Source organism: Elephas maximus, chromosome 14 (genome assembly GCF_024166365.1).
Source record: "Elephas maximus indicus isolate mEleMax1 chromosome 14, mEleMax1 primary haplotype, whole genome shotgun sequence".
Taxonomy (NCBI): domain Eukaryota; kingdom Metazoa; phylum Chordata; class Mammalia; order Proboscidea; family Elephantidae; genus Elephas; species Elephas maximus.
Genome location: NC_064832.1, coordinates 89,002,186 through 89,028,815, shown reverse-complemented (window position 1 = coordinate 89,028,815; position 26,630 = coordinate 89,002,186). Strand labels below are relative to the sequence as shown.

General features: G+C 39.3%; 1 protein-coding gene across 5 annotated transcripts; it reads left to right on the top strand.

Moving 5' to 3' along the window:
* Positions 1-24,774, top strand: TGDS (TDP-glucose 4,6-dehydratase). 5 transcript variants are annotated; one of them, XM_049853190.1, is made up of 13 exons: positions 29-118; positions 1,744-1,848; positions 2,441-2,507; positions 4,274-4,342; positions 5,612-5,702; positions 7,613-7,755; positions 8,751-8,849; positions 9,949-10,008; positions 11,207-11,250; positions 11,837-12,002; positions 12,637-12,695; positions 13,470-13,567; positions 15,163-15,305. In XM_049853190.1, the coding sequence occupies exons 3-13, from the start codon at positions 2,487-2,489 to the stop codon at positions 15,246-15,248; spliced, it is 936 nt and encodes a 311-aa protein (XP_049709147.1). In that variant the 5' UTR covers positions 29-118; positions 1,744-1,848; positions 2,441-2,486; the 3' UTR covers positions 15,249-15,305. The 5 variants fall into 5 exon arrangements, 4 of the variants coding, with proteins under 4 accessions (XP_049709146.1, XP_049709148.1, XP_049709145.1 ...); XR_007513130.1 differs by lacking the exon at positions 1,744-1,848 and having other exon boundaries at positions 1-118; positions 13,470-13,985; XM_049853189.1 differs by lacking the exons at positions 1,744-1,848; positions 15,163-15,305 and adding an exon at positions 24,601-24,774 and having other exon boundaries at positions 1-118.
* Positions 24,775-26,630: the final 1,856 nt, after the last annotated feature.

The following is a 26,630-nucleotide window of genomic DNA, read 5'->3' as shown; positions in this document are numbered from 1 at the left end:
CTTTACGGTGCTAGTCACTGCCGAGCTGGGAGATGTCGGCGGCCGGTCGGGCGGAGCCGTTGGGTCCTCCCGGCCACTTTGCGAAGCGGCTCCTGGTGACCGGCGGTGCTGGTTTCATGTAGGTAACGGCGCCGCTTGCCGAGCAGTGGTGCGCAGGAACCCCAGCCCTTGCCTGGGGCGCTGCTTGCCCTTGGCAAGCTTTGGGAGTAGCTTCGGGCGTCTGAGTCCCTCCGACCCGGGTCATCCTGCCTTCTCCCCCGCCCCCGGCCTGCGAAGACGTGGTTCCGTGGGAACTGCGACTTCTTTAAAACGCTTCCCTCCCAAAGGAAAAATACGGTGGCACTATTCGTCCTCCTCCCTGGCCCGGGATTCTTACCTCCTGTCACTTCTCTAAAAGCGCACACATCACTGTGAGCTCCCCGCCCCACAGCCTCGTACCCCCAGTCACGCAGCTCGCAGCATACAGGCGCCCCCCCGGCCTGTGATTTTTGAATTACAAGGCATTCATCCATTCACAGATTTGCAGAGTTGTTGGTACCTGTACTGGACGTTTGATGCGGCGTTCCCTTTCACACCCACATTCCATCAGCGAGTACTCGCTCTACTCTGAAAGCAAGTCCTTAAGGCGACCACTTGTCGCCAGCGACCCCGTTCTCCTCCGGCTCGTGTCACCGTCGTTTGCCCAGACTACCGCAGTGGCCTCCTTGGTCGTTCCTAATTGTTTCCTTGAAGTCTGTTCTTCACACAGAAGCCAGTGTTTTTAGCGTGTAGGATTGTAGTCCGCTGATTCCTGTCAGACTTAGACTAGAGTGTGAACGACTTACCACGCCTGGAGGACTGTGTCCTGGCGTCTGCCCTGTTCATCTCCCCCGGTCCTGCCCCTTGCTTTTCTGTCGGTGCCACGTTTCCCCTTCTTGCAGTTCCTGAAACACTGCAGCCTTGTTCTCCTGTCCTGAGGCCTTCGCACCGGCTTGCCTGTTGGTTTAGACTGTTCATTACTCAGTTCGGAAAGGCTTTACCCGACCATCCTACCCAAAATAGCCTCTCTCCCAACTAACCCGTTTCATTTTTTTGTAACACTTACCACTACATGAAATTGTTGTTTATGTCTTGACTTGTTTATTGTCTGCGTTCCACACTCTGAAGGGTAAACTTGATGAGGGCAGAGACTGTTGTTCGCTGGCACCTGGAAGAATGCCTGGCCCGCTTTGTAAAGGCCTTCAGTAATTGTGGAATGGCTGGATGCATGAGCAACCAACGGGAAGCTCTCCTACCTTCAGGGAACTCAGTATCTAGTGGGAGAAGGGGGAACATGGGATTCTTTTGTATTGTCTGTTGGCATTTTTAGTCACTTCTTACCTGACAGTCACTTGGAGGAGGTTACAAGAGCATGGGCATGAAAGGGTGGTGGAGGCGCGAGAGCGCTGGGCCCTAGAAAACGCCGTGAGAGGGCTGTCAGGCACCAACTCTGAGTTTACCATTTGGTCCTTACTCCTGGGAGCCTGACGTTTTAGGTGCATATGCCTCTGGTTTCGCTGTAGGGCACTCCATGGATATACAGCTCAGGGTGGTTTCAGCTCTTATGAGCCTTGGAAACTTTAATAAAGTCTAGCCCCCCCACCCCAGGATTCTGGTTTACACTACCGAATTCTCCTACCCAGGGATAGCAATTGCAGTCGAACTGCTGTGAACATAGGCAGCTATGTTCATACTGACTTAATTTTTACATAATTTTGCTTTCAGCACCCAAAAAGTCACACTATAGTTTCAGCACAGTCACCCCAACCATCACCTGTTGTAGGAGCCCTGGTGGCATGGTGGTTAAAGCACTCGGCTACCAACCAAAAGGTCAGTGGTTCAAACCCACCAGCCGCTCTGTAGGAAAAAGATGTGGCAGTCTGCTTTGGAAACCCTGTGGGGCAGCTCTGCTCTCCTGTAGGGTTTCTATGAGTCAGAATCAACTTGATGGCAGTGGGTTTGTTTTTTTGTTTGTGTGTGTTTTTGTTTTGTTTTTATTCCCGCACGCAGGGCAGCATGGATGGCATCATTTGGTTAAACTAATTATTTTCTTAGTCCTGGTTGCACAGGGGCTAAGAGCTTGGCTGCTAACCAAAAGGTTGGTAGTTCGAATCTACTCTTTGGAAACTCTGTGGGGCAGTTCTACTCTGTCCTGTAGGGTCACTTTGAGTCGGGGTCGACTTGACAGCAGGTGGTTTAGGACCAGTAAATTCTCTTTTCTCTGTAGCCTAAAGGGAGTATGAGGTTTTATATAAAGATACTGTTGAGTTTGGGGAGAACTGTGTATTCATTGCTTTAGTTATCTTGGAAAAATTTAAAAATACCTTTGAATATTTTCCTAATGTTTGATAACTTAGAGAAAAATACGATTTAGGGAGAAGGTTAAACTTTCCCACCAACAAGAAATATTTTTTTCTTTTAGTGCATCACATGTGATTGTCTCTTTAGTAGAAGATTATCCAAACTATATGATCATAAATCTCGACAAGGTAAGTTTTATAAACATGAGCTGCATGAATTGAAATTTCGCCAAATTAAGAAAAAAAAAAAAGAAATACTAGAATCCTGGTGGTGTAGTGATTAAGAGCTTGGCTGCTAACCAAAAGGTTGGCAGTTTGAATCCACTAGCCACTCCTTGGAAACCCTATGGGGCAGTTTTACTCTATTCTGTAGGGTCTCTATGAGTCGGAACTGGCTTGACGGCAGTGGGTTTGGTTTGGGTTTATCACACCGATATTTCAGTTTTTTATTTAGTCAATTTGAGCAACTTAGGGGCCTGTATAGTCATGTGTTCATGCTAATTTACCTATCATGAAGTCTTTTGAAACTTTTATTATAATTGCCTATAAAATAAAGGTTTGACGTACAGTATTTTTGCCCAAACAAAATCTTCATTACTGTTTCTAAATTCAGTATTTAGTGTAGTCTCGTGGTTACTAGTCTTTTATTGGAGTTGGTACACACCATATTATTTGATTTTATAACTTCTGCCTCTTGGGAAATTATATAACATTAAAAAAAAATTAAAGTGCAATTAAATAAATTTAGGTTTGAGACTTTTGCAGTTGCAATTGGAATCTCCCTGGAGAGTCTGAAGGCCTTGATTGGTAATCATTGAAATGATTTTTGAGTTTAAACACAAGATACAAAAAGCTAACCTTAATTTCATAAACTGTAATAGTAAAAAATGTACAGGCAAAGAGTAATCTTTAAGCCTTACGAATTTTTGCCTGCTTTACTATTATGGACAGGATTGTTTTTTTTCCCCATCTCTACACCAATTTACCAATAGTTAACTTAGGAAGAGGTTTGATGAGTTATATGTAATGCAGGTGTAATTGTTTTCATTCACTAATTCGGTTTCCGTGAGAAATGGTAAATTCTTTTAGCCACCACTGGCTGGAGACAAATCTGAACAGGAACATTTTTAAAAGTGATTTATAAAAAGTAATTTTTTTTTAATTTTGAAAAGATAACAAAATTGCCTGCATTTTGTTTTTTACTTTTAAGATGTTAAACACTTAAAAACACAGAGAGTAACCACACTTGAAGAGGACATGTACGTAGCCCATGGGACTAATAGTCCACATGAACCGCAGTCTCTTCTAGCCAGAGACCAGAAGAACTAGATGGTGCCTGGCAACCACTAGCGACCATTCTGGCTAGGGACACGATAGAAGGTCCTGGATAGGCAGGGAGAAAAACATAGAACAAAACTCAAACTCCTAAAATAGGCTAGACTTGCCGATAGAGACGAGGAACCCCTCAGACTATCGCCCTAAGATATCCTGTGAACTTGGAGCTGAAGCCACTCCCGGTGGTCACCTTCCATCCAAATAATAGGTTGGCTTATAAAATGAACAGTAATCACCTGGGAATACTGTGTTCCCTTAAATAAACAGCTCCATGAGACCAAACGGTCACCATTTACCCTAAAACAAAGATGGAAAGCTATGGAGGGGCAGGGAAGCTAGATTAATGGAAACGGAACAAACAGAATGGAAACAATGAGAATGTGGACACTGTAAAAAAATGTAACCAATGCTGTGGAACAATTTGTATAAAAATTGTTAAATGGGAACCTAATTTGCTATGTAAACTTCCACCTAAAACAGTAAAATATTAAAAAAAAAAAAAAAGTTCTTATATTACGATCAGAATATCTACAGCCTTTAAAATAAATTGGTATTTTATAAGAAAAGCTAATATTTATGGCTTTTTGTGTTGTTTCCCCCCCGTACACTCTCATTTTAAGCTGGATTACTGTGCGAGTTTGAAGAATCTTGAAGCCATTTCTACGAAACAAAATTATAAATTTATACAGGTATGAAAATTTTCTTACAATCATTGTGCTGCTTCTTTACAAGCTTGTGAATACAGGATTGAAGAAGACACCTATTAAAGACCTTTTGAAAGATCAAGTAGTTTGTTTCTAGAAGTACCATGTGCTATAGAGGATACTGCTTTTAGATTGATACTGCTTAAAAAACTGCATGTGGTTTTTGGTTCCTTGATAGATCCGTTAGTGCCCGATTGAACTTACAAGGCTTGTGATGTTAGGTCCTTATTAGCCTCTTTAATAAGATCTTTCTGGGATTTGAGGGGATTGGTGTAGGATGGGATTTACCTGGAAGGGGCAGCCAATAGCCAGAAGCCCACCAGGTAACTCATAGCTTAGTCTTCTACCATGAAGGTGGGTTGGCTCTGAAGGTTGGTTCATACTAAGCACTCTTAGAAGAGTCCCAAGTGTAGAACAGAATGCCAGTTCATTAATTTGCAAAGACACATGACCGTCAGGTGAAACTATTTCTTGTGGTTTATGTTTTATTTTTTAGACGTGATCCTATTAACTTCCCTTTTAACCACTAAGCTTAAAAAATATACTAAGCAACCATTTCATAATTCTGTTCTATATGAAAGTTTACTTCAGTCACCAAGGAATTGTTGAGAAATTAGTATTTTTGCACAAATTAATGCACATATAACACCAAAAGTATTCAATTTTACTCAGTTTTTCAAATTACCATTCCACTTACAGTTCCTTTATTTCAATAAGGTTATCTCCAATTTTTTTAAGAGTATTTTAAAAATTTCCCTGTTAGTATAGTAGCCTTAGGTTGGCAAGAATGTTATTAAAAAACTAGAATAGTGCTTGGTAGTAGTTGGTGTTCAGTAAACTATTAGACACTTATTTTCAAAAATATTTTGAATTGAATATGGAAACCCTGGTGACATAGTGGTCAAGTGGTGTGGCTGCTAACCAAGAGGCCAGCAGTTCAGATCTGCCAGGCGCTGTTTGGAAACTCTGTGGAGCAGTTGTACTCTGCCCTGTAGGGTCACTATGAGTCGAAATCAACTCGATGGCAGTGGTGCAGTGGTATGTCCTAAGATGCTGGATAAATACGTTTTTATTATACTTGACCACTTGGTTGAATTTTTAAGATATTCTCTATTAGGTCCAGGGGGAGAGACTGGAAGAAATGTTGGTACCCATTGATTTTTTTCTTATCATTTTTTTTCATATAGTAAAAATAATTAGAATGAACTGAGTGCTCAATGAAATTTCGTTGTTTTTGTGTTTGCTTTTTTATAGGGTGACATATGTGATTCTCACTTTGTGAAACTGCTTTTTGAGACCCAGAAAATAGATATAGTACTACATTTTGCTGCGCAAACACATGTAGGTAAGCGTTGTTTTAAGTTACAGTTATGATTGGCATATTTTTTCCCAGTGGTTAATTAGTTTGAATCAAAGTCCAGCAATGAGGTTGAACAAGTAAGTGCTTAATGAAGTAAGTACTTAATATACATTTTTGAAAGAGGATACACCACGCTTTACTGGAAAAATACACCTGCGGTCACTGTGTTGTCAGTACACTTGGTGCTTTTAGATTACTTTTATTAGTAGTATAGGCTGAAATGTAACCTCGGATGCCATCTTAAAACTTTGAGTTGAACCATATTCAGGATAGTGATTGCTTCTGAAGGGGAGAAGGAATATAGCCTTCAACTGTATTTTTATTTTTATTTATTTTTAAGCCAGGTGGTGAGTACACAGGTGACCATTATATTATTATCTATACCATTTTGTGAATCTGAATTGTTTTCTAGTAGTTTGTCTAATGTTTTCTATTGTGAAATAACATATTTAGAAGTGCAGTTAAATAATGCTAACGTGAATACCAAGGTAGCCATCATCTAAACAAAAGAACCCTCCTCAGTAGTAGAGTACTCTTGCCTATTGCCTGATTTTTAACTCATTTCCCTTGCTTTTCTCCACAGTAGTTTTGTACCTATGTATTTATCCCTAAACAGTATAAGTTAGTTTTGCCTGTTTCTAAACTTTATACGAACATATATATAAAACTATACGTAGGTTTTTTTGTTTTGTTTTGCTTAATATCTACACAGATTCATCCATGTAGTTGGGTGTACATGTAGTTTGTTCATTTTCAGTGCCATTCTTAGAATATACCACAGTTATTTATTTTACTGTCAATGGACATTTAGTTTGTTTACACTTTAGGGCAATTTTGAATAATACCACCATGACCATGATACATATATCTTGAACATGAACACGATTCACGTACTAGCAAGGAACATGTATCTTGGTATACATAAGCACACATTTCTCTCAGATATATAACTGGGATCACAAGATCTGCATACTCCAACAGTGTTAACGTTAAACGGTTTTCCAAAGTAATTATAGCAATTTCAGCTCCATCGGAGGGGCGTTTATGAGACTCCAGATCTCACCAAAGCCTGGTATTGTCAGACTTTTTCATTTTTGCCAATATGAGTCATGTGTAGTAGGATCTCATTGTGGTTTTAATTTGCATTTCCCTATTGCTGACGAGGTTGAATATCTTTTATATTTATTAGGAATTCTTTTAAAGTAAATTGATTTTGAAGTAATTTATCCAACATTTATTATTGTTTTCAGCAATATCTGAAAAACCTAGCCCTGTGTTAGAAAAAGCCAGCAGTGTCATAGCATTTTAAAATTTAAGAACACTTTACATTTAGCTGTATCACTTCTATTTTCTTCTTTTTTAAAATGAAAAATGTTCCCTACGAATTTAGCACTGATTGTTTCCTAGATTCTAAGAATTTACATGGAAACTCTGGTGGCGTAGTGGTTAAGTGCTATGGCTGCTAACCAAAAGGTCAGCAGTTCGAATCCGCCAGGCGCTCCTTGGAAACTCTATGGGGCAGTTCTACTCTGTCCTATATGGTTGCTATGAGTCAGAATTGACTTGATGGCAGTGAGTTTGGTTTGGTTTAAGAATTTACACAAAGGAGCCCTAGTGGCACAGTGGTTAACTGAAAGGTTGTCGGTTTGAACCCACCAGCAGTTCTGCAGGAGAAAGATGTGACAGTCTGTTTCTGTAAAGATTTACAGCCTTGACAACCTATGTATTTTAAGTTTAAAGAGGTAAAAAATACACTGTGTTAGTACTTTGTTTCTAAAATGATGGCAGTTGTAGTGATTGAAGTGAACAGTGCTGTCCTTAAACCTGAGTATACTGTTTGTTATTTGTTTTGTCCCTTGGGTGCCTGGTTTTAGTGTTTTTCTCTTTTCACCTAGATCTTTCATTTGTACGTGCCTTCGAGTTTACATACGTTAATGTTTACGGCACTCACGTTTTGGTAAGTGCTGCTTATGAAGCCGGAGTAGAGAAATTCATTTATGTCAGCACGGATGAAGTATATGGAGGCAGTCTCGACAAGGTAAGCTTAGAATATGTGTATTTCACTTATTTACCATGTACTGTGATAAATCTGTTTTATTAAAACCTCCTCTGGGCTTTTTTCATCCTCTAATTATACAAACCTGTGAGAATTTCAAAAACATTAGCTCCATTGTCCCTTCTGTTCAAGTAAAATGCTCCCACTCAAATGGGGACAGCAGCCTAGTCTTGTACTGGTGTTATACATCACTTGACTGATTATATTTTGCAAGAGAGCAGCAAATCTCACCTTTTTGTCCATCTTACCTGCATGATGAACGTCCTTCTCATGGCCAAAGCACAAGTAAGATAGGCTGCGGTGTAGGCTGCTGCTGCTCAGCTTTCTGTCCCATTCAGGAGAGCATACTGGAATGTCCAGGAGTGAGTGTGGAGTTCTTTTAGCATCTAGAATCTGGTTTTTTTTTTTTTTTTAAATCATTCCTAAATGTATTTTCATGTCCACCCCTGATCGCTTGTCCTCAACCACGTCCTGCTTCTGAGAAGCAGTCATTTTCAAATCTCATTGCAATTTTTATCGGGTAAACTTCTTCCTTCTCGTACCCTTCCTACCCTACTTCAGATCTGATACAGTGGGCAGAATGAACATTTTAAAATGTTAGTCCGATCCTGGCATCACAGTGCTCAAAACCCACAGTGGCCTCAAGGTTGGACGCGTTCTGTCTCCCTCCGACCTAGTCTCCCGTTTCTCCTTCCCCTGGTGGCTGCTCCAGCCGCACAGCCCTCTCGCTTCCTGGAGACATCTTTTGCCTCAGGGCTTTACACTCGTGCTCTCTCTGCCTGCCTTACAGGGATGTTACGAGGATCAAAGAAGCTACTTACTCCATGTGAAGTGTTTAGAAAAATGTTAGGCACGTAGTTGGAGTCAATAAATGGTTTTTAAATGTAGTGATTAACATTTCAGCTGTAATATGTTTTCTGATTTTTTTAGTTAGAAATTATACATAATACTTTTTAAATATATTTTTTCAAAATTAGGAATTTGATGAATCTTCACCCAAGCAACCTACAAATCCTTACGCATCGTCTAAAGCAGCCGCTGAATGTTTTGTACAGTCTTATTGGGAACGATATAAGGTAAGAGATGATTTCAGAAACTTTTTAATCGTTTTTTTTTTGGACTTCGTTGTTAAAACTCCAAGCCAGAATTAGCAATATTTCATTTTTAGCTTATACGATGTATATTGTGAAAAGTTATATGTTAAGGGATTTAGAAAACAACTGATTTCCTATATTGTTTAGACAAAATAGGACCTACCTCTTGTTTAGGTCATCATTTAAAGGAACAATCTGTCTATACTTTTTTCCTGCCGCAGTAATAGGTAGAGTGTTACAGTCATAGTGAAAGGCCTTTTGGAATTTCCTAGTTTGCAGGTTTCCTGTGAGTGGAGGAAGACAGAGGGGCACGACTCAGCTGTAGGGCTCCTTACTGCGTGATTCAATTCTCTTGGTTCCTCTTGAATAGGACATAGGCTTTCCATGAGAGCTCTGCCCATGAGGGAGCCATACCCACGTGAATCATCAACGTTAAGTCCCTTCACGTGGCTTTCCACTAATCTTCTTTTGGAGTTATTAGGGGGGTTACAAAGGCAAGCCAAGGGATGGATTACGATTCTCTTTGTTCCTCTTGACTAGGACGTAGGCTTGCCACGAGGGCCCTGCCCGTGAGGGAGCCGTACCCATGTGAATCATCAACTTTAAGTCCCTTCACGTGGCTTTCCACTTATCTTTTGGAGTTATTAGGGGGGTCAGAAAGGCAAGCCAAGGGATGAGTTATGATTCTCTTGCGTTTTGTGTTCCAGGGACGTTGGTCCTTTCTCCTTCATGGTAGCTCTTTTTGTTTGTGAGGCTTGGTACAAGAGAGCCACGTGGAAGTTTGCATCTAACCAAACCTGTAATCCTAGAGGTGGCCTCTGAAATAATGAAGTGGAAACCTCCTCAGTTTTCTGCTACCAAACTTACAAACCTGCCTCCATCTGTCCTCATCACCCCCTCGTCCCAGCAGAGAGAATGGTCGTCTTAGTACTTTAGGAACCTCAGCCTTCACCTGCATCCCACCCTCTCCTTAATGTGTGGAGAATTGTTTTGGGCAAAGTCACCCATATTTTAAAATTATCTTTAAAATAAGCATGATTATTGGACCTTTCCATTTCCTTAATGTTGAATACTCTTTAAGTTTCCAGTTGTCATCACAAGAAGCAGTAATGTTTATGGACCACATCAATATCCAGAAAAGGTAAATTTTACTCTGAATTCCTAGTGTTTTCTTAATGATTATAACTTTTTATTATTTAAAATCATTACTCTTCAGTCATTTGTCCAAAATAATTTGTCATAATTATATACAATTATATGCCGTACAAGCCACCTGCAAATTTCATCACATTTAGAGTTTGAAGACTTGAGTTTGTCTCAACTTGACAGATCACCAGCTGGTGTGACCTGAGACCCTATGAGTTCATTTTGAAATTGGGGGAAATGATCATACCTGGAAAGGTATTTTGAGGATCCAGTGAGATCATGTATTTGGAAGTGCCTCATAAGCTCTAAAGCACTACAGAGTACTACCATGCTGCTGTCACGGTTTACAGTTAGTCCAATATGTCAGGATGTACAGAAATTTAAAAGCTAATCAAATAGTAATGCAGGACGCTTGTCCATAATTTGTCTCACAATTAACTGGTTTACTGTGCCCAACTCACTTGTATTGTTGTGGGCCTGAATGTCTTCTAGACAGTCGTACAAAGTAGTAAATAGAGTAATGCAGTTAAAAGGCTAAAAATGCCTGTGTAGTTGGTTCTGTCTCATTAGACCCAGTTTTAGTTAACTGTCCCCTGCTCTGCCTAAATTTGGATACTGAGTTTTCTCACTGCCCCACTATGTAGATCTCACTGCGCGAAGGAAAGGACCGCATCATGATCTGGTGTTAATAACGACTTTGCCTAAGTTTTGGCGTCTCTTCGAAAAGATTCATTATAAATTTAGTAATTTCTTATCTTTCCCTGATGAGTGTAGTTTTTCTGTGACGCCAAGGGCACTGGAATTCACTTACCATTGATTCTCAAGTGCTTCCTGAATAGGTGCTAGATATAAAGCTGTAAGTTACGATTCCTGCCCTTATACGATCAGTGGGCGAGCTTTGTGATGCAGGCAATCTGTTCATGAAGATTGTTTCTAAAATTTCCCACTATTTATGTCATTTTATCTTCATATTTGTCTAGCAGATAACTGGGTTGGTGAAACAGAAAGATGTATCTTAGAGTTCTTTTATTTATCAAATACTAGAATAGGTTTTCTTCTTAAACTCTAATAAAAAGAATCAGAATTATCCATATGCATATTTCTTAATAACAATACTAATCTTATGTCAAGTTCAGATTCATATTATTGTATGACTTTCCAGAATCTGAAATGATATTTAAATATTCTTTCAGGTTATTCCAAAATTTATATCTTTACTACAACACAACAGGAAATGGTATGTTATTTACCTTTGTCTCATATGTTTTTCTGGTATGTTGACTGTATCTGGGGACAGTCTTTCTTCTTGAAAATTATAAAGTCTTAGCATTGGAGACCATAAAATTGAATGTGCCACCAAATATAAGAATTCCTTCTACATTCACTGTGGTTTTTTTCCTAATAATGTAACCCTGTAACTTGTCTTTGTAATTTACTTACTTAGATAATGTCTGCTCTTAAATCATCTATCATAGAACTTTTACTTATAACACCAAGTTTTGGCCTCTGTTTTTATGCAATTTTACTTTTTCAAAGAATTTATTTAATTCGTAGAACTTTAAATAGTTCTTCAAAGTGAATCCAGGGCATAAAATTTTTAATAAATACTTTTCAGGGACCACTTACATGTTAGCTGCTTTTTTACTGAATACTCTCAGGAGGCTTGAGGATCATTCGAGAACTTAGGGTGAAATTCAGAAAAGTCATGAGAATTGTGTTTTCAATAACAGATTTCTAGGATGCGCGTGGGAACTGCCTTCTCTGGAGTTGTGCCCAGTTTTTGCTGTCCCCTGGTTTGATTCCATTTCCTTTAATCTTTTTAGCTGCATTCATGGATCAGGACTTCAAACAAGGAATTTCCTTTATGCCGCTGATGTAGTGGAAGCATTCCTCACTGTCCTCAAAAAGGGGAAACCAGGCGAAATTTATAACATTGGAACCAATTTTGAAATGTCCGTTGTACAGCTTGCTAAAGAACTAATACAGCTGGTATGTATATATTTTAAGAGGGTAATATTATTTTCAAAATTATTACTAAATTACTAAAAAGTCACTAATTTGATAAAAAATCAACAGTTTATAGTTTACTTAACTTAAAAGTGGGTAGAAAATGAAATTCATAACCATTTACACCATATGTATGCTAAGACATATCATTTGAAGTTGTATCACTTGTTTAGTAACAGGTTTTCAAGAAGAAATAAACCCAATACAGTAAGTGTACATACCAATTGTAAGGCATACCTCAATTTCAGAAGTATAAAATTGTGTGTCCTGGAATGAAGAAACATGTATGTATTAACATGATATAAAATAATTACATTTGTGAGTATAGATATGTACTAGTAACCTTCAATTATAAAATCAGAATTCCATAGAAAGAGTGAGTAAAAACCCCAAAAGCCAAAAAATTTCATGTCTCCCATAGTTTATAAAATGCATATTCTTTTTGAGGTTCAGATGGAATTTGAATTATAAAATATAGAAAAATGTTATTCATTGTAGCTGTTTCCCCACCTTGAAGGAGGTTGTTTTCTCTTCTTTTTAATCAGCTATTAAATACTGTTATTGTTCTCTGGTCTTGTTTTATAATTTGACTCAAAAGCCTTCTCCATTTTGATAGATCAAAGAAACCAGTTCCGAGTCTGAAATGGAAAACTGGGTTGATTATGTTAGTGACAGGTGAGTACTAAGTTTTACAACATCCAGGAAAGGTTATGAAATCCTTGGTACTTATAAAATTATAAAACAGATGGACTTAAAACTAGTTTTATCTCTTGAGTTTTCTGTTAAAAATTTTTTTCCCTAATTATCAATGTGTAGTATAAAATTAACTGTGGACCCATTACTTAATAGTTATGTAACTTAAAGTTGTGGACCATTTTCAAGGCTGAGTTTCCTCAGGAATGATACTTTCGTTCCTAAAGTATTTTGAGGAGTAATTACAATGTGTGTAAAGTACCTGACCCAGGGCCTGGCACATAAGAGTCCTGATAAATGTCTGTGTATTTATTCACTGCTCATTGGCCAAACATTTAACGAGTTTCTTCTGCGTGCCTGGCACTGTACACATACCTAGACCATGGCTGAAATAAGGGGAAACCACAGAGGGGGTTTAGGCACCCGGGATTAAGGGCGATTTATATATACATATACAGTTTGAATCCACCAGGCACTCCTTGGAAACTCTGTGGGGCAGTTCTACTACATCCTATAGGGTCGCTATGAGTCAGAATCGACTCGACGGCATTGGGTTTTTCCTAGGTTATGTGTATATATGTACGTACTTTATTTTTCAAATTTTCTACCATGAGCGTGTCATCAGGGTGAATTTTTTGTTTTAAAGAAAATATTTTTGAATTATGGTAAAGATGTAATGACACAGTATTTATTTAACTGTTTAAATTTGTAAATATATTTTCACAATGTCATTTGAAATCTGTTTTGTTTTTCAAGACCTACAAATGACATGAGGTACCCAATGAAGTCAGAAAAAATACATGGCTTAGGATGGAGACCTAAAGTGCCTTGGAAAGAAGGAATAAAGAAAACAAGTATGTTACAAATTGGTAACTTTTTTGGTGGGGAGCAGGACGGTTAAGAAAAATTTAAAGGAATAGTAATTTATTTTCAGAATACTATACAAATACAGCAGAATATTGTGATGAATCATTTTCACTTCTCAAATTGTATCTTTTTCTAGTTATAGTAATGTATCCTAAGTATCTGGAATTTCATCACTAATTTATTATCAATCTTCTTATGTTTTATTAACCCACTGCCGTCGAGTTGATTCTGACTCATAGCGACCCTGTAGGACAGAGTAGAACTGCCCCATAGGGTTTCCATGGAGTGGCTATTGGATTCGAACTGCCAGCCTTTTGGTTAGCAGTCAAACGCTTAACCACGGCGCCACCAGGGCATATATCAAATTTGATTCTGAGGTGTACATTTTTTTCACATCCCTGAAAGGTATGTGTTTTACAATCACTGGTGTCTTATAGTTATTACTGGCAGTTTTTTGTTTAGTGGCACATAAAATAATGGTCCATTTTAAGATCAGTGGCATCTTAGATTTGTTGAAATATGGATAATTATGGTCTTTGCGTGTCTTGAGTTTTTGTGTATTGAAACAAATAGGAAACGTGCAGAAAAATCTATTAAAATCAATGTATAAACCGTGTATTTATGTTAAAGCTCTATTTAGAAATATACTCTTGAGAAAATTTTCTACCAATTGTAGAAAAAGGTTTTGATTCAGACATTGAATTGTTTGTACTGAATTTTAAAATGCAGTTGAAAATTTTTAAACTGTCAATAATTTTTTTAACTAAAATATCCTTTGCTTGGCAACATAAAATAACGAGCTGGGGTGTTACTGGAAGGAAGCTCCCATCATCTCACTGTGCCTCTGATACAGTATTACCATATTTATTTGAGCAGAATATGGTTTTTCTATAAAATACATTTAAAAGCAGTGTTGATACTGTAATGCGAAGGACCCACATCCCCCCACAAATTCCTTAAAATCTGAATTTGTCTTAAACACTTAAACCAGCAAATCTAGTGTTGAAGGACTTTTGATGCTAAAAAGAAAAAAGGTTGATATTTAAAAAATATATATTTTATTGTGTTTCTGGTGTAAGTTTCCACAGGAAATTAATTCTCATTTAACAATTTCTATGCATATTATTCAGTGGCATTGCTTACACTTTTCACAGTATATCAGCCTTCTCATTATTTCCATTCTGGCTGTTCTGTTTCTCTTAATCTGGTTTCCCTCTCCCCCTCCCCCCCCCTTACCTTCTCATCTTTGGTCTAGGGAAAATGTTGGCAGTTTGGTGTCATTTAGATTATTGTTTAGAGGAGCACAGTTCTCTAGGATGCTATTATTTATTTTGTGGGCCCACCTGTCAAAAAAGGTTGATTTTTAATTCTAAATCTTGTAGGTGAAAATATGTCTTCTCATTAACTTCATTGTTTAGGTCAGAATCAGATTGTTTTTGTCATTAGGCAACTCTTGCCTGCTGATTAGCTGACGGGCAGGCCCATCCATGCAACATGAGTGGCCTTTTATCTAACAGGAGCTCAGTAGATGTTAGCTGCTGTGTTCAGTTTTCATGTTTTCTTTTGTTCCTTTCCTGTCCAGTTGAGTGGTACAGAGAGAATTTTCACAACTGGAAGAATGCGGAAAAGGCACTGGAACCCTTCCCAGTACAGTCAGCATTTGTATAGTCAAGACAGTTTTTGGAGAAAGAAGAAAATTATCCTACCTCAACAAGTGATAAGAAATCAAGTGACCAAATTAAGTATCCTCGTTTCGCTCGAAATTAGATTCCTGACTTATTGTATAAAATGTAAACACAAAATCCTTCAATATTTGGAAGTTTTCAGTATTAGCACAGGATTTAAATATGAAAATCATTTCAGAAACCTTTTCTCCTAAAAATGAGGAACCAGTAGACATAGAAAGATGACTCCTTACAAGGGGGCTGGGAGTGGAGAGTCCCGGTTCTGCGAACAGAGACGGGAAGTTAAGCTGGGAAGATGGCAGCCTTTCCCGCTGTTGAACTCGGTGAGCTTCCATGGGAAGATGGCAGCCTTTCCCGCTGTTGAACTCAGTGAGCATCCATGCACGCCCTTCCCACTGCCTAGCATTCCCTTTAAAGTTTTCCTTTTTAGGCAAGTAGGATGAGCTACAGGCTTGGGGAGGATGAGCTTCATGCCCCAGTTTTTTTTTTAAGTCATGTTTTGCTATATAGACAGTCTCTGGGCCACAAACATCCAACTCACTTACAACCCATAGTTAGGAACCAACCCCTGCAAAACCTATTATATTAAAAATTCAAGGTACATACAGTGGGTCTTAATAACAAATGGACACTACTTTTCAGTCTTATCAAAACATTATTATTATTACTGTACTGTTATGTTAAAGATGTCTTAGTGTATTCGGAAGTGTTTAATTTTTTTATGCATAGAAAGGCACACTATATACTAAGACGTTTGACTAACTGATATTAGCTATGAACTGTACCTGACTGTTCTGACTTACATACAAATTGGACCAAATTACAACAGATTTAGGAATGGAACTCTTCCGTAACCCAGAGACCACCTGTGATTGCTTTAAAAAAACAGAATGAAATGGAAGCATATATATCACTTTTTAACTTTTGATATTTTTGTAAAATTAAGGTAAATGTTTTTAAAAGAGGAGTGTAAAGTTTTTATATTTTCAAAATCATTTTTGAAATATGTATAAGTAACCTTGTATCAGAAATTTCATCATGTATTTACTGTTTAAAATTTTATTTATAAAATTGTCAGTATTGTAATGTATTTAATGCATAATGTGGCTTTTTTTAGTAATGTATGCTTTGTTTATTTTGCTGCAGAGAAATAAAATACTTGATTCTCTGTATACTTACTCCTCTTTGCCTTAAAGACTCTAACTTGAAAAAGGAACTGATTGAATATGGGATTAAGAAAGGAGAAGAAGTCCAGGATGATGCCCAGCTTTCTGGCCTTAGTGTGTGGGCAATGGATGACATGTTTTCTCTGAAGGAGGAAGGTGGTCATTAACTAAGAGGTGACTGGGGTAGGGAGAGGGGGAAAAGAGTGAGTAGAAACGACGACATTAGGGATTTGCTAAACAGAAATGAAACACGCTGAAGTTGAACACTGCGAATTTGAGTAGAATAAGAATTCTGAAATGTGTGGCTTTTTGTTAACAGTGTTCAGTAACTTCAGATGTGGATGAAGAAAATACAGATAGATGAACCAGAATTGGGCAAAGTACAAGTTAGGTGGGGCGGAAGGTCTAAAGAGCTGAGAGTGAGAGAATGATTAAATGACACTCCACGGTTCTCGACTACGTAGGGAAAAAAATGATTCTAGAAGGGAGCCTATTGTGCTAGAGAAAAGGGAGTGGGGAAGGCAGCGTAGGGAGTGGAGGTAAGAGCTCAGAGAGGCTAGGAAGTTTGCAGGCAAGCTGTGGGACCAACTAGCACTTAGTTTCCATCCTGGTGACTAATCCAGCTTCCATTCAGGTGGCCGTGACAGGTCCTTATTCTATTTGGAAGTCCTTCAGATACTTAGGATTGGAGCCTCTATGAGAGAAACAAATCTCTCTCTTTGTCAGTATCTAAATTTCAACGCATATACTAAACAAAATATCTGACGCCTATAGAATGAGAAAGGATAAAAGGAAGAAGGAAATCCCATTCTATAGAACCTAATTTTGTTCAGTGAAATATAAGCTATAAGAGGGCATCTGTGTGGAATTAGAGTTCAGATGCTATTTTCAGTGCAGTTAGACAACTTCCTTCTCTACATGTGTCAGTTTGAGCTAAGAGCAGATGTTTTCGAGGACTGGAGTGGAGTACATTGCTCTGTATGTGTGTCCTGGGTCATTTGTTCTGGCACATATTTTTGTGTATGCTTTTATTTCTAACTTTTTAGTATACTCAATATGACTTACCTTTATTGTTCGTCTAATCTCAGGAAGTGACCTTGACAGACATTAAGGACATGTAATGAAAAATCAATTACAATTATACTTTACCCAAAATGTATTAAAAAAAAAAAAAATTAAGAGCAACCTTAGTAATAAAGAAATGAGCTGAGTTATACTGAAAGCTTTTGGTCTTGAAGAGGCTTTTGAAAGTTGTCTTCCTTTCGTCACCTCTGTTATATTCCACAACTCGCTGGCACGTGGCTTTCATGCCTACCTCTCCAGGAGCAGCCACCAGTGGCCTCTTTTCACATACCCCTTCTGGGAGATTTACTCCCATGGCTCCAATTGCTATCTTTCTCAGTTTTTTTTTTTTTCAATCACATCTTTTTATTTTAATTGTGATTTAGGTCAAAGCTTACATAGCAAATTCGTTTCTCATTAAGCAGTTAGTACACATTAAACAGTGACATTGGTTTCCAAGCCTGTGATGTGTCAGCACTCTCCCCTTCTCCACCTCCGGCTCCCTGTTTCCGTTCGTCCAGTTTCCCTACCTCTTCTTCTTTGATTTTGGACTGTTGTGCGCATTAGTCTTGTATACATGACTGAACTGTGAAGCATGTCCCTCCTGTGTGTTACTTTTGGCCCTGTAGACCTTTCTAATCTTTGACTAAAAGGTGAACCTCAGGAGTAACTTCAGTACCGAGTTAAAAGTGTTTGGGGGCCATACTCTCAGGGTTTCTCTAGTCTCTGTCAGACCAGCAAACCTGGTCTTTTTGTGTGTGTGAATTTGAATTTTTGTTCTACGTTTTCTCTGTCTCTGTTCCGGACCGTCTATTGTCATCCCTGACAGAGTAGTTGTTGGTGGTAATCAGGCACCATTTAATAGTTCTGGGTTCAGTCTGGTGGAGGTTGTGGTAGTTGTGGTCCATTAATCCTTTATTTCAAATTTTTATCTCTAGCCAATGTGTCTTCTGAGCTTCTGATCTCCCTCTAGCCTTGTATATTCAATTGTCTACTTCATATTTGTTATTTGTGTCTCTGGAGACGTTCAGTCTCAATATGATCCTAAATTCCTAGTTGTCCCTGGTTCAGCAAGTTGAACCTGGGAGTCATTATTGATACTGTCCTATTTTTCACCTTTCTCTCTCACCACCGTATTCTGCCATTCTCATATCTATTTTTATATTTTTAAATGACATGCTTATACTGCTCTTAATATCAACTTCCATCAATAATAGAGGAAACCCTGGTGGCATAGTGGTTAAGTGCTACAACTGCTAGCCAAAAGGTCGGCAGTTCAAATCCACCAGGTGCTCCTTGGAAATTCTATGGGGCAGTTCTACCCTGTCCTATAGGGTTGCTATGAGTTGGACCTGACTCGACGGCAACTGGTTTGGTTTGGTGGGTTTATAATAATAGATATAGAATTTAGCTCTACTGCATACCCTCTACATTCCATTCCTTTCCCATCTATGAGTTGAAACTGACTGGACAGCAGTGGGTTTGGGTTTTTTTTTTTTTTTTTGGTATTATTAAAATTACATTTTTTTTTTCAGTATGCAGCCAAGACCTGTACTGTGATTATAATTCCTATCTTGTAAAACTTCATTTTCTCCTGGAGTTGGTAATCAGCTGATTTTTCTTCTTACTTTTTTAGGTACTCCAATATTCTATTGAGTATAATTTCCAAGAGTTCTTTTGTCTTCTCTGTTCTTTTTTAAATATAATATCTTACTCTCATTTTATGGTTATATTTTATCTGAGGATTACTGACTTTTTTCAATCCCTTTCCTTCACTGGGGCCCTGGTGGTACAGTGGTCAAGATCTATGGCTGCTAACCAAAAGATTAGCAGTTCGAATCCACCAGCCACTCCTTGGAAACCCTATGGGGCAGTTCTACTCTGTTTTATAGGGTCGCTCTGAGTCAGAAGTGACTTCATGGCAGGGGGTTTGGTTTTTTTGCTTTTTTATTCCCTACGTTATGTATGTTTCATTTAGTTTCTTTCATGTTTGTTGGTTTGTTTATGTGCTGCTTTGAGTATTCTATATCATGTCGGAAGCTTTGCTCAGCTACCTGGTTGACCTTGGCTTTCTCTTCAGAACGAGGTTCTCGGAAGTTATTAGAAGCTCAGTGTAAGTAGACAGGGGAGATTTCCTTGTAGAATAAGTGGAAAGTGGGCCATTTGTGGGATGGAACCCACTAATGTCAGGATCTAGCAGACTTTTCTTTGGGGCCATTTCTCTTCTGCCTACAGTGACATGGCTCATTTTTGTTTCTGGAAATAGAAGGGAAAGGAAGCTATTTAGAATGTAGATTTTAGTATGGAGATCTCTTAACCATCTATCAAAGGTCTTAATGCACTTAACACCAGCCTCCTACTGTACGTAGAGGTTTCCAAGTCCATACCTCTTCTCTTCAGGTTCTCCAGATGATAACCCTCCTGTCTGGAGGGGAAGAGGAGGAGGGCAAGTGTGTCAGTTGGTCCTGCAGGAGGCAGATGCTGAGACAAAGTAATGGTTGTAAAAGATACAAGGACGGAAGAGTGGTACTGGCTAAGGCTCTGTGGGCAGAAAATATAAATGTATGTGGAAAAAAGGTGTCTGTGGTGAGAGAATAAAACACTCTTTCAGGCTGGAAAGAGTTTAATGGAGTCAACTTGCCACCAAGTAACTGGTTAGTTTCCTCAAGGAATAGTGCCATACTGGGAGCTCAGCATTGGTCTCTGTTATCAGCAATTGGAAGTTGAGAGGACAATAGCTAGATTGGCTTGGTAAGGGAGAACAGATGCTGTGGGGCCCAAGAGTAGATTCCTTCTCTACCATGGCTACTCCATTCATAGGCCCATCAAGCCAGTCCTGGGGTGGCTGATAATGAAGACCAGCTAACGTTAATTGACAAAGACGTTTTGTCTACTTGGTGGTTCAGTACCTCTTCTACAGTGGTTGCTTTCTGGTGGGCGTTAACAAGTGACAGAGGTCTGCATGCTCCCTGCTGACTCACATATGCCTATCCACATGTCTCCAACCCTGACTTCCTTGTCTCCACTCCTCTAGTCTCTTTCCTTATAAGCCCCTGACTAGCAAACCAGGCCGTTTGCCACTGCCCATGAGTTAATATATATTCTCACCTCAGGTCACTTCTATACAAGGTGTATGCCCCGGGACACTGCTTGTTCTACCCTTTGGAAGATTTTCCCTTTTCAAGTTCTTAAAGAACACTCCTGAGTAGCTTTAATGCAGCCACACTGTTCCTTTTTGGCTTGCATCTCCGTAACAAGCCAACCCATCCATAAACCCATAAACCAAGCTCAGGCTTTCTCCTCTTCATTTGGTTGTATGGAGACTCTACCTCTCCCCATTGGCCACAGTTGTAAACTGGGGTGTGGGGAGGCACTAGTTTAACTGAGTTGATGATGTAGAGATTTGACTTGTCTCCTCTTGCAGCTTAATTATATCCTCTGATTCTGTTCAGGCCCAATCCTCAATGTATCATTTTCATCTCACAATGGGCTGTTACTGGGCCCACCTGACTTTATGACTAGATGGGCCTAAAAGAACTGAGCGCATGATGAGCAGTTCTGGACGCGTGCTCACTCTGAATGCATTCTGTCTCTCCCAGGGGCAGAAACATGCCAGGAGCTATTTTCCAAAAGGCATGTAATAATTCTCCACTACAGATGAAATGGTCTTTATTCAGAACTCTCAGGACCTGCACTGTGATTTCTCCCACTGGGGTTCACCGTAAAATCTGCACATCATCTTTTTCCACCAGTGACACCTCTAACACCATAGGGTCCATCAGGTCATATGGCCCAAGTAACAGGGGTGTTTACAACATAGCTTGGACCTGCTACAGAGCCCTTTACTGCTCCAGACTCCACTCAAAGCTAATAGCCTTTTATGTCACTTAGTACATTGGTTGGAGCTTATCTCTAGGTGTGGAATGTGTTGCCTCCAAAACCTGAAGAAGCCTACCAGGTGCTGTACTTCCTTCTTTGTGGATGGGAATGCAAGGGGCAACAATTTGACTTTTACTTTGGAAAGGATGTCCCAGCACACCCCAACCCCTGTACTCCTAAAAACTTTACTAAAATGGCAAGTCCCTGAACTTCATAGGATTTATCTCCCACATTCTGGGGTTAATGTGAATTACCAAAGCGGCCATATGCTTAGCCACCCGTTGCTAATCCTGCCTGATCAGTATGATGCCATCAATGTAATAGATCAATGAAGCGCTCTGCAGGATCTTCAGAGGACCCAAATCTCTTCAAACTGTTATGACAGAGAGTGGAATGAGTTAATGTAGTCCTGAGGCAAAACTATAAGTGCAACTGGTTTCTTTTCTTCTTTTTTGATTAAGATAGAAAATACATCCACCAAGTCAGTGGCCGGATACCATGTTCCAGGGATGTAACAGTCTGCTTTATCAAAGCAGATACTACATTGACACAGCAGCTGCAATTGGACCTACTACTTATTTGAACTTGTGGTAGTCTGAAGCCAGTCTCCAGGATCGATCCAGGTTCAGCAGGGGCTAGACGGGTAGATTAAATGTAGATAGGATGTTGACCACCATCCCTGCATCTTTGAGATCCTTGAAGATAACATTCAGCTTCAGCATCTCCTCTGAGATGTGATCTTGTTTTCATTCACTATCTCAGCTGGGTAAGGACAGTTTTAGAGGCTTCCACCTGCCCTTTGCCACTGAGATAGCTTTGACCCCCACAGCTCCATGGGCCAAGAACCCAGTGTGGGGTTATTCTGACAGCAAGTATGTCAGTCCCACTTAATATGTTCTAGGATGAGGGAAATTACCTCAGGGATCAGAATTTGGTCAGTACTTCATTTATTACCTGGCTCCTGTATGCCTCCATTACGACAGGGGAGGCCATAATGATGTCCTAGTCTCCAGGTATCAATGCCAACTTGGATACTTTGTCCAATAGTCTTGAAATGTCAGAATATTTCCCTTTTCCTAATGCACAGTCACTTGAGAAAATGGCATATATTCCTGTGGGGGAAACCCTTGGGGAACCATTACACTACGTAGTGATGAGGCAGGGTTCTTCCCCCTAGCAAACTGGCCTCCTTTTTAGTTAAAGGGTTCCAAGTCTGAAAACTGGTTCAAGTCTGAGAACTGGGCAAGTGATCATGACTGTAATTGAAATGGCGGTTCTCAGTCTCCTGTTACCCATTCTCGTTTTTAAAAATTTTGTATGTATTAAGCAGAACCCTCACTGGAGCTTATATGTTTTGCCTGTGTTGTTGCTGTGTGTTGGTGAGTCGATTCAGACTCATAGTGACCCTGTAGGACAGAGTAGAATTGCCCTATAGGCTTTCCCAGGCTGAAATCTTTATGGGAGCAGATTCTCAGGTCTTTTCTCCTGCGGAGTGGCTGGTGGGTTCAGCCTTTTGGTTCGCAGCCGAGCACTTAACCATTGCACCACCAGGATTTGTATTGTGCATGGTGTTCTTTTAACTGTCTCCACAATTCTGTGGGTCATGTCTCTTTGCTGCCACTCCAACATTGCTGCTATATGGAAACTGTGATCACCTGGCTTCTGAAGATTAGCGCTGCCATGTGGCCTCCATTACCTTGGGTCCCCATCATTTTTATGACTAGCAACAAGCCAATACCTGTAGCAGCCTCTCCTGCTGTCATCCCTGGCCTGTGGACAGTCATCACTGAACTTCTGGGGGATGCTTTTGTCCCCTCTCACCAACACTTTCCTGATAGGCTTAGTTACTGGTGAGTTCTCTGGGCTTCCCTCTGGGACGTAGTACTCTGGTGAATCTTCTGGTCTCACACCATATATCCCCTTCAGCATGCTCACTTCCCTGAGGGTTTTAATCCCTTCCTCCACTGTCTGCCGTAGCAATTCAGACTTTTCAACTTTGCTTAGCATGGGTCATTCCTTTCTTCAGGCTTCTTGGAATTATTTTAGCAGTGAGTTTGCCAAGGCGTCAAATTCTGTATCCCATAACAGTGTCTCCAAGTCAATAAATTCTTATCTAGTCTTATGTTCCAGCCCCTTTGATGAAGCATCTTCAGAAATCCAGTCCCATTGGGACTCCCTCGGCTCTTGCTGGCACATGCTGGCTAATTCTTGCAACTCCTTGGGATATATATAGTCCCTTCACCCCTTATCAAGCCCAGCTCCTTCCTGCCTGAGTTGTGCTGTAACTTAACCCTAGTTATCAGCTTGGCAGCCAGGAGAAAAGGTGGGGACAGATCCTGAGGGGTGTCCCTTTTTGCCTTGTAGCATCTTTCCACCAAGGAACCGGTAGCACTTAATGCAGGGGAGTGGTCCACTTTGCAGTCAGTCTCTGACTTTTTCGTCCTGGACAGAGTCATGCCGAGCAGGACCCGGAGTTCCCGGTAATAGCAGAGTGAAAGCACCAAGTTTTAAATAACATTGTGTGTCCAGGGAATGACAGGGTATCTGTATGACTGTATCACAGTCCTTCACAAAACTTGTTCCCAGACCAATAGCATCAGCATTACCTGGCAGCTTGTTAGAAATGCAAGTTCTTGGGCCCCATACCAGATTTACAGAGTCAGAAACGCTGAGGGTGGGGGCCAGTGACTTTGATGTACCCTCAGGTTTGAGAACCACTGCTCTGTAGTGTGAGATGGGAAATGAGGCTGGAGAGGAATGGGATGGCCAGGTCATGGAGGGCTTTTTCTGCCATGATAACATACTCAGGCCTATTCTGCTATTCTGCCATCAGGGATCCACTCTAGGATTTTAAGGAAGAAAATGACTTGGTCAGATTTTTGGGATCTATCTATCATCTACTTGTTAGTTATATTTTTTCCTAATTTCAAAAATATTGTGTGATTGCTGAAGAAAACTTAGAGAACTAAATCATTAAAAAAGAAAATGATCCATAACCTGTTAAAGGAACATAACCCCTGCTAATATCTGGACATATGTTCTTCAATTTATTTTTTTGTGTCTGTGCATTTCTACATTTGTATACCTTTTTTAAACCGAAAATGGAATCATAGTGGATATACTCTTTTGTAGCCTGTTCTTTTTCACTAAACAATGTATCAAGAACTTCTTTGCATGTTATGCGATCTTCTGCCAGTTTTATTGACTAGAGAATTATGTTTTTGATAGCTTATTCTGGCAACAGCATGGAAGATGAATTTAAGGAAGACAAGATTGAGCTCCTGCAGGGATCTGAGTTATGAATCTGTTGCAGTAAATCAGACTGGAGACGAAAAGGCCTAAAGCACAGCATTGTAAGCAGGGGTAGAGTTGGGAGCAGATGTGAGAACTTTATAGATTAAAAAACTTACTGATTGATTATACGTGGGAGGTGCATTTTCTTGACTTGGATGATATTTTAAGATTTAGTATGCAGAATTGGAAAGAGTAGAGACTGGTAAGTTATGTTTGGGAGATGTTAAGCTTTAGGGGTCTGTGAGACATCCAAGTGGAGATATACAACTAATAATCAAAAATATAAACCTGAAGGTCAAATTGGTGGGCAGGGCTCGAAACCTAAAGATACATACCTAGGAGTTAAATGGCTATTTAAACTCTGCGAGTGGCCTAGCCAGAGCAATAAGACAGGAAAAAAAAAAAAAAAACAAAAAACCGACAAGATATCCAGATTGAAAAAGAAGTACAATCATCTCTATTTGCAGATGATATGATCCTATATATAGAAGATTCCACAAGAAAACTTCTAGAGCTAAGAGAGGAATTTAGCGAAGTTGCAGGGTACAATGTCAACAAACAAAAATCAGTTGGGTTTCTGTATACTATACCAGTAATGAAAAATCTGAAGGGGAAAATAGGGAAACAATTCCATTTACAATAGCATCTAAGAGAATAAAATACCTAGTAATAAATCTAACCAGGGACGTGAAGGACTTATACAATAAAAACTATAAAACACTGGTGAAAGAGATTAAAGAAGACTTAAATAAATAGAAATATGTTCCATATTCATGCACTAAAAGACATAATATTATTAAGATGTCAATACTACCCAAAGTGATATATAGATTCAATGCAATCTTGATCAGAATTCCAACAGCCTTCTTTACAGAAATAGAAAAACCAATTCTCAACATTATATTGAATGGCAAGAGGCCTTGAATAGCTAAAGCAATTTGAAAGAGAAGAACAAAGTAGGAGGACTCACACTTCCTGATCTTAAAACATACTATTAGGAGTCCTGGTGATGTGGCGGTTAGAGCTACGGCTGCTAACAAAAAAAACTGCCAGTTTGAATCTACCAGGCACTCCTTAGAAACCCTATGGGGCAGCTCTCCTCTGTCCTATAGGGTCACTATGAGTCAGAATTGACTCCATGACAAAGGGTTTGGTTTTTTGGTTGTATACAGTTACAGTAATCAAAACAGCCCAGTACTGGTATAACAATAAAAAAAAAAAAACAATAGACACATAAAAAAAAAAAAAAGACCAGTGGAATAGAATTGAGGGTCTAGAAATAATCCCACACATCTACGGTCAACTGATTTTTGACAAGAGTGGTAAGTCCATTCAGTGGGGAAAAAATAATATCTTCAATAAATGGTGCTGGGAAAATGGGATTTCCACACACAAAAAAAGAAACAGGATCCATACCTCACACCATACACAAAAACAAATTAAAAATGGATTATGGACTTAATGTGCAAACTAAAACCATAAAACTGTTAGAAGAAAATGCAGAGGCAACACTGTCAGACTTAGCTTTCAACAATGGATTATCTACTATAATAACAAAAGCACAAACGGCAAAAGACAAAATAAATAAATGGGACCTCATAAAAATTGAAAACTTTTGTTCTTCTAAAGACTTGACCAAAAAGTGAAAGACAAGCTACCGACTGGGAGAATACCTTTGGGAACCATGTATCTGATAAGAATCTGAATCTAATAACCAAAAAATATATGAAACGTGGATAATTTACCAGTGAAAAGACAACCCAGTCATTAAATGGGCAAAGGACTTGAATAGATGTTTCACTAAGAGGACATTCAGAAGGCCACCAAACACATGAAAATATGTTCAGTGTCATTAGCCATCAGAGAGATGCAAATCAAAACCACAATGAGATACCATTTCACTCCCACTAGGATGGCTAAGAAAAAAAAAAACAGAAAACAACAAATGTTGATGAGGATGAGGG

Excerpts from the sequence above, each read along its gene's own strand:
- TGDS (XM_049853188.1), top strand. The coding sequence starts at position 33 with ATGTCGGCGGCCGGTCGGGCGGAGCCGTTGGGTCCTCCCGGCCACTTT. Across the intron at positions 7,756-8,750 it reads ATGGAGGCAGTCTCGACAAG|GAATTTGATGAATCTTCACC; the intron begins GTAAGCTTAGAA and ends TTTCAAAATTAG. Across the intron at positions 8,850-9,948 it reads CTTATTGGGAACGATATAAG|TTTCCAGTTGTCATCACAAG; the intron begins GTAAGAGATGAT and ends ATACTCTTTAAG.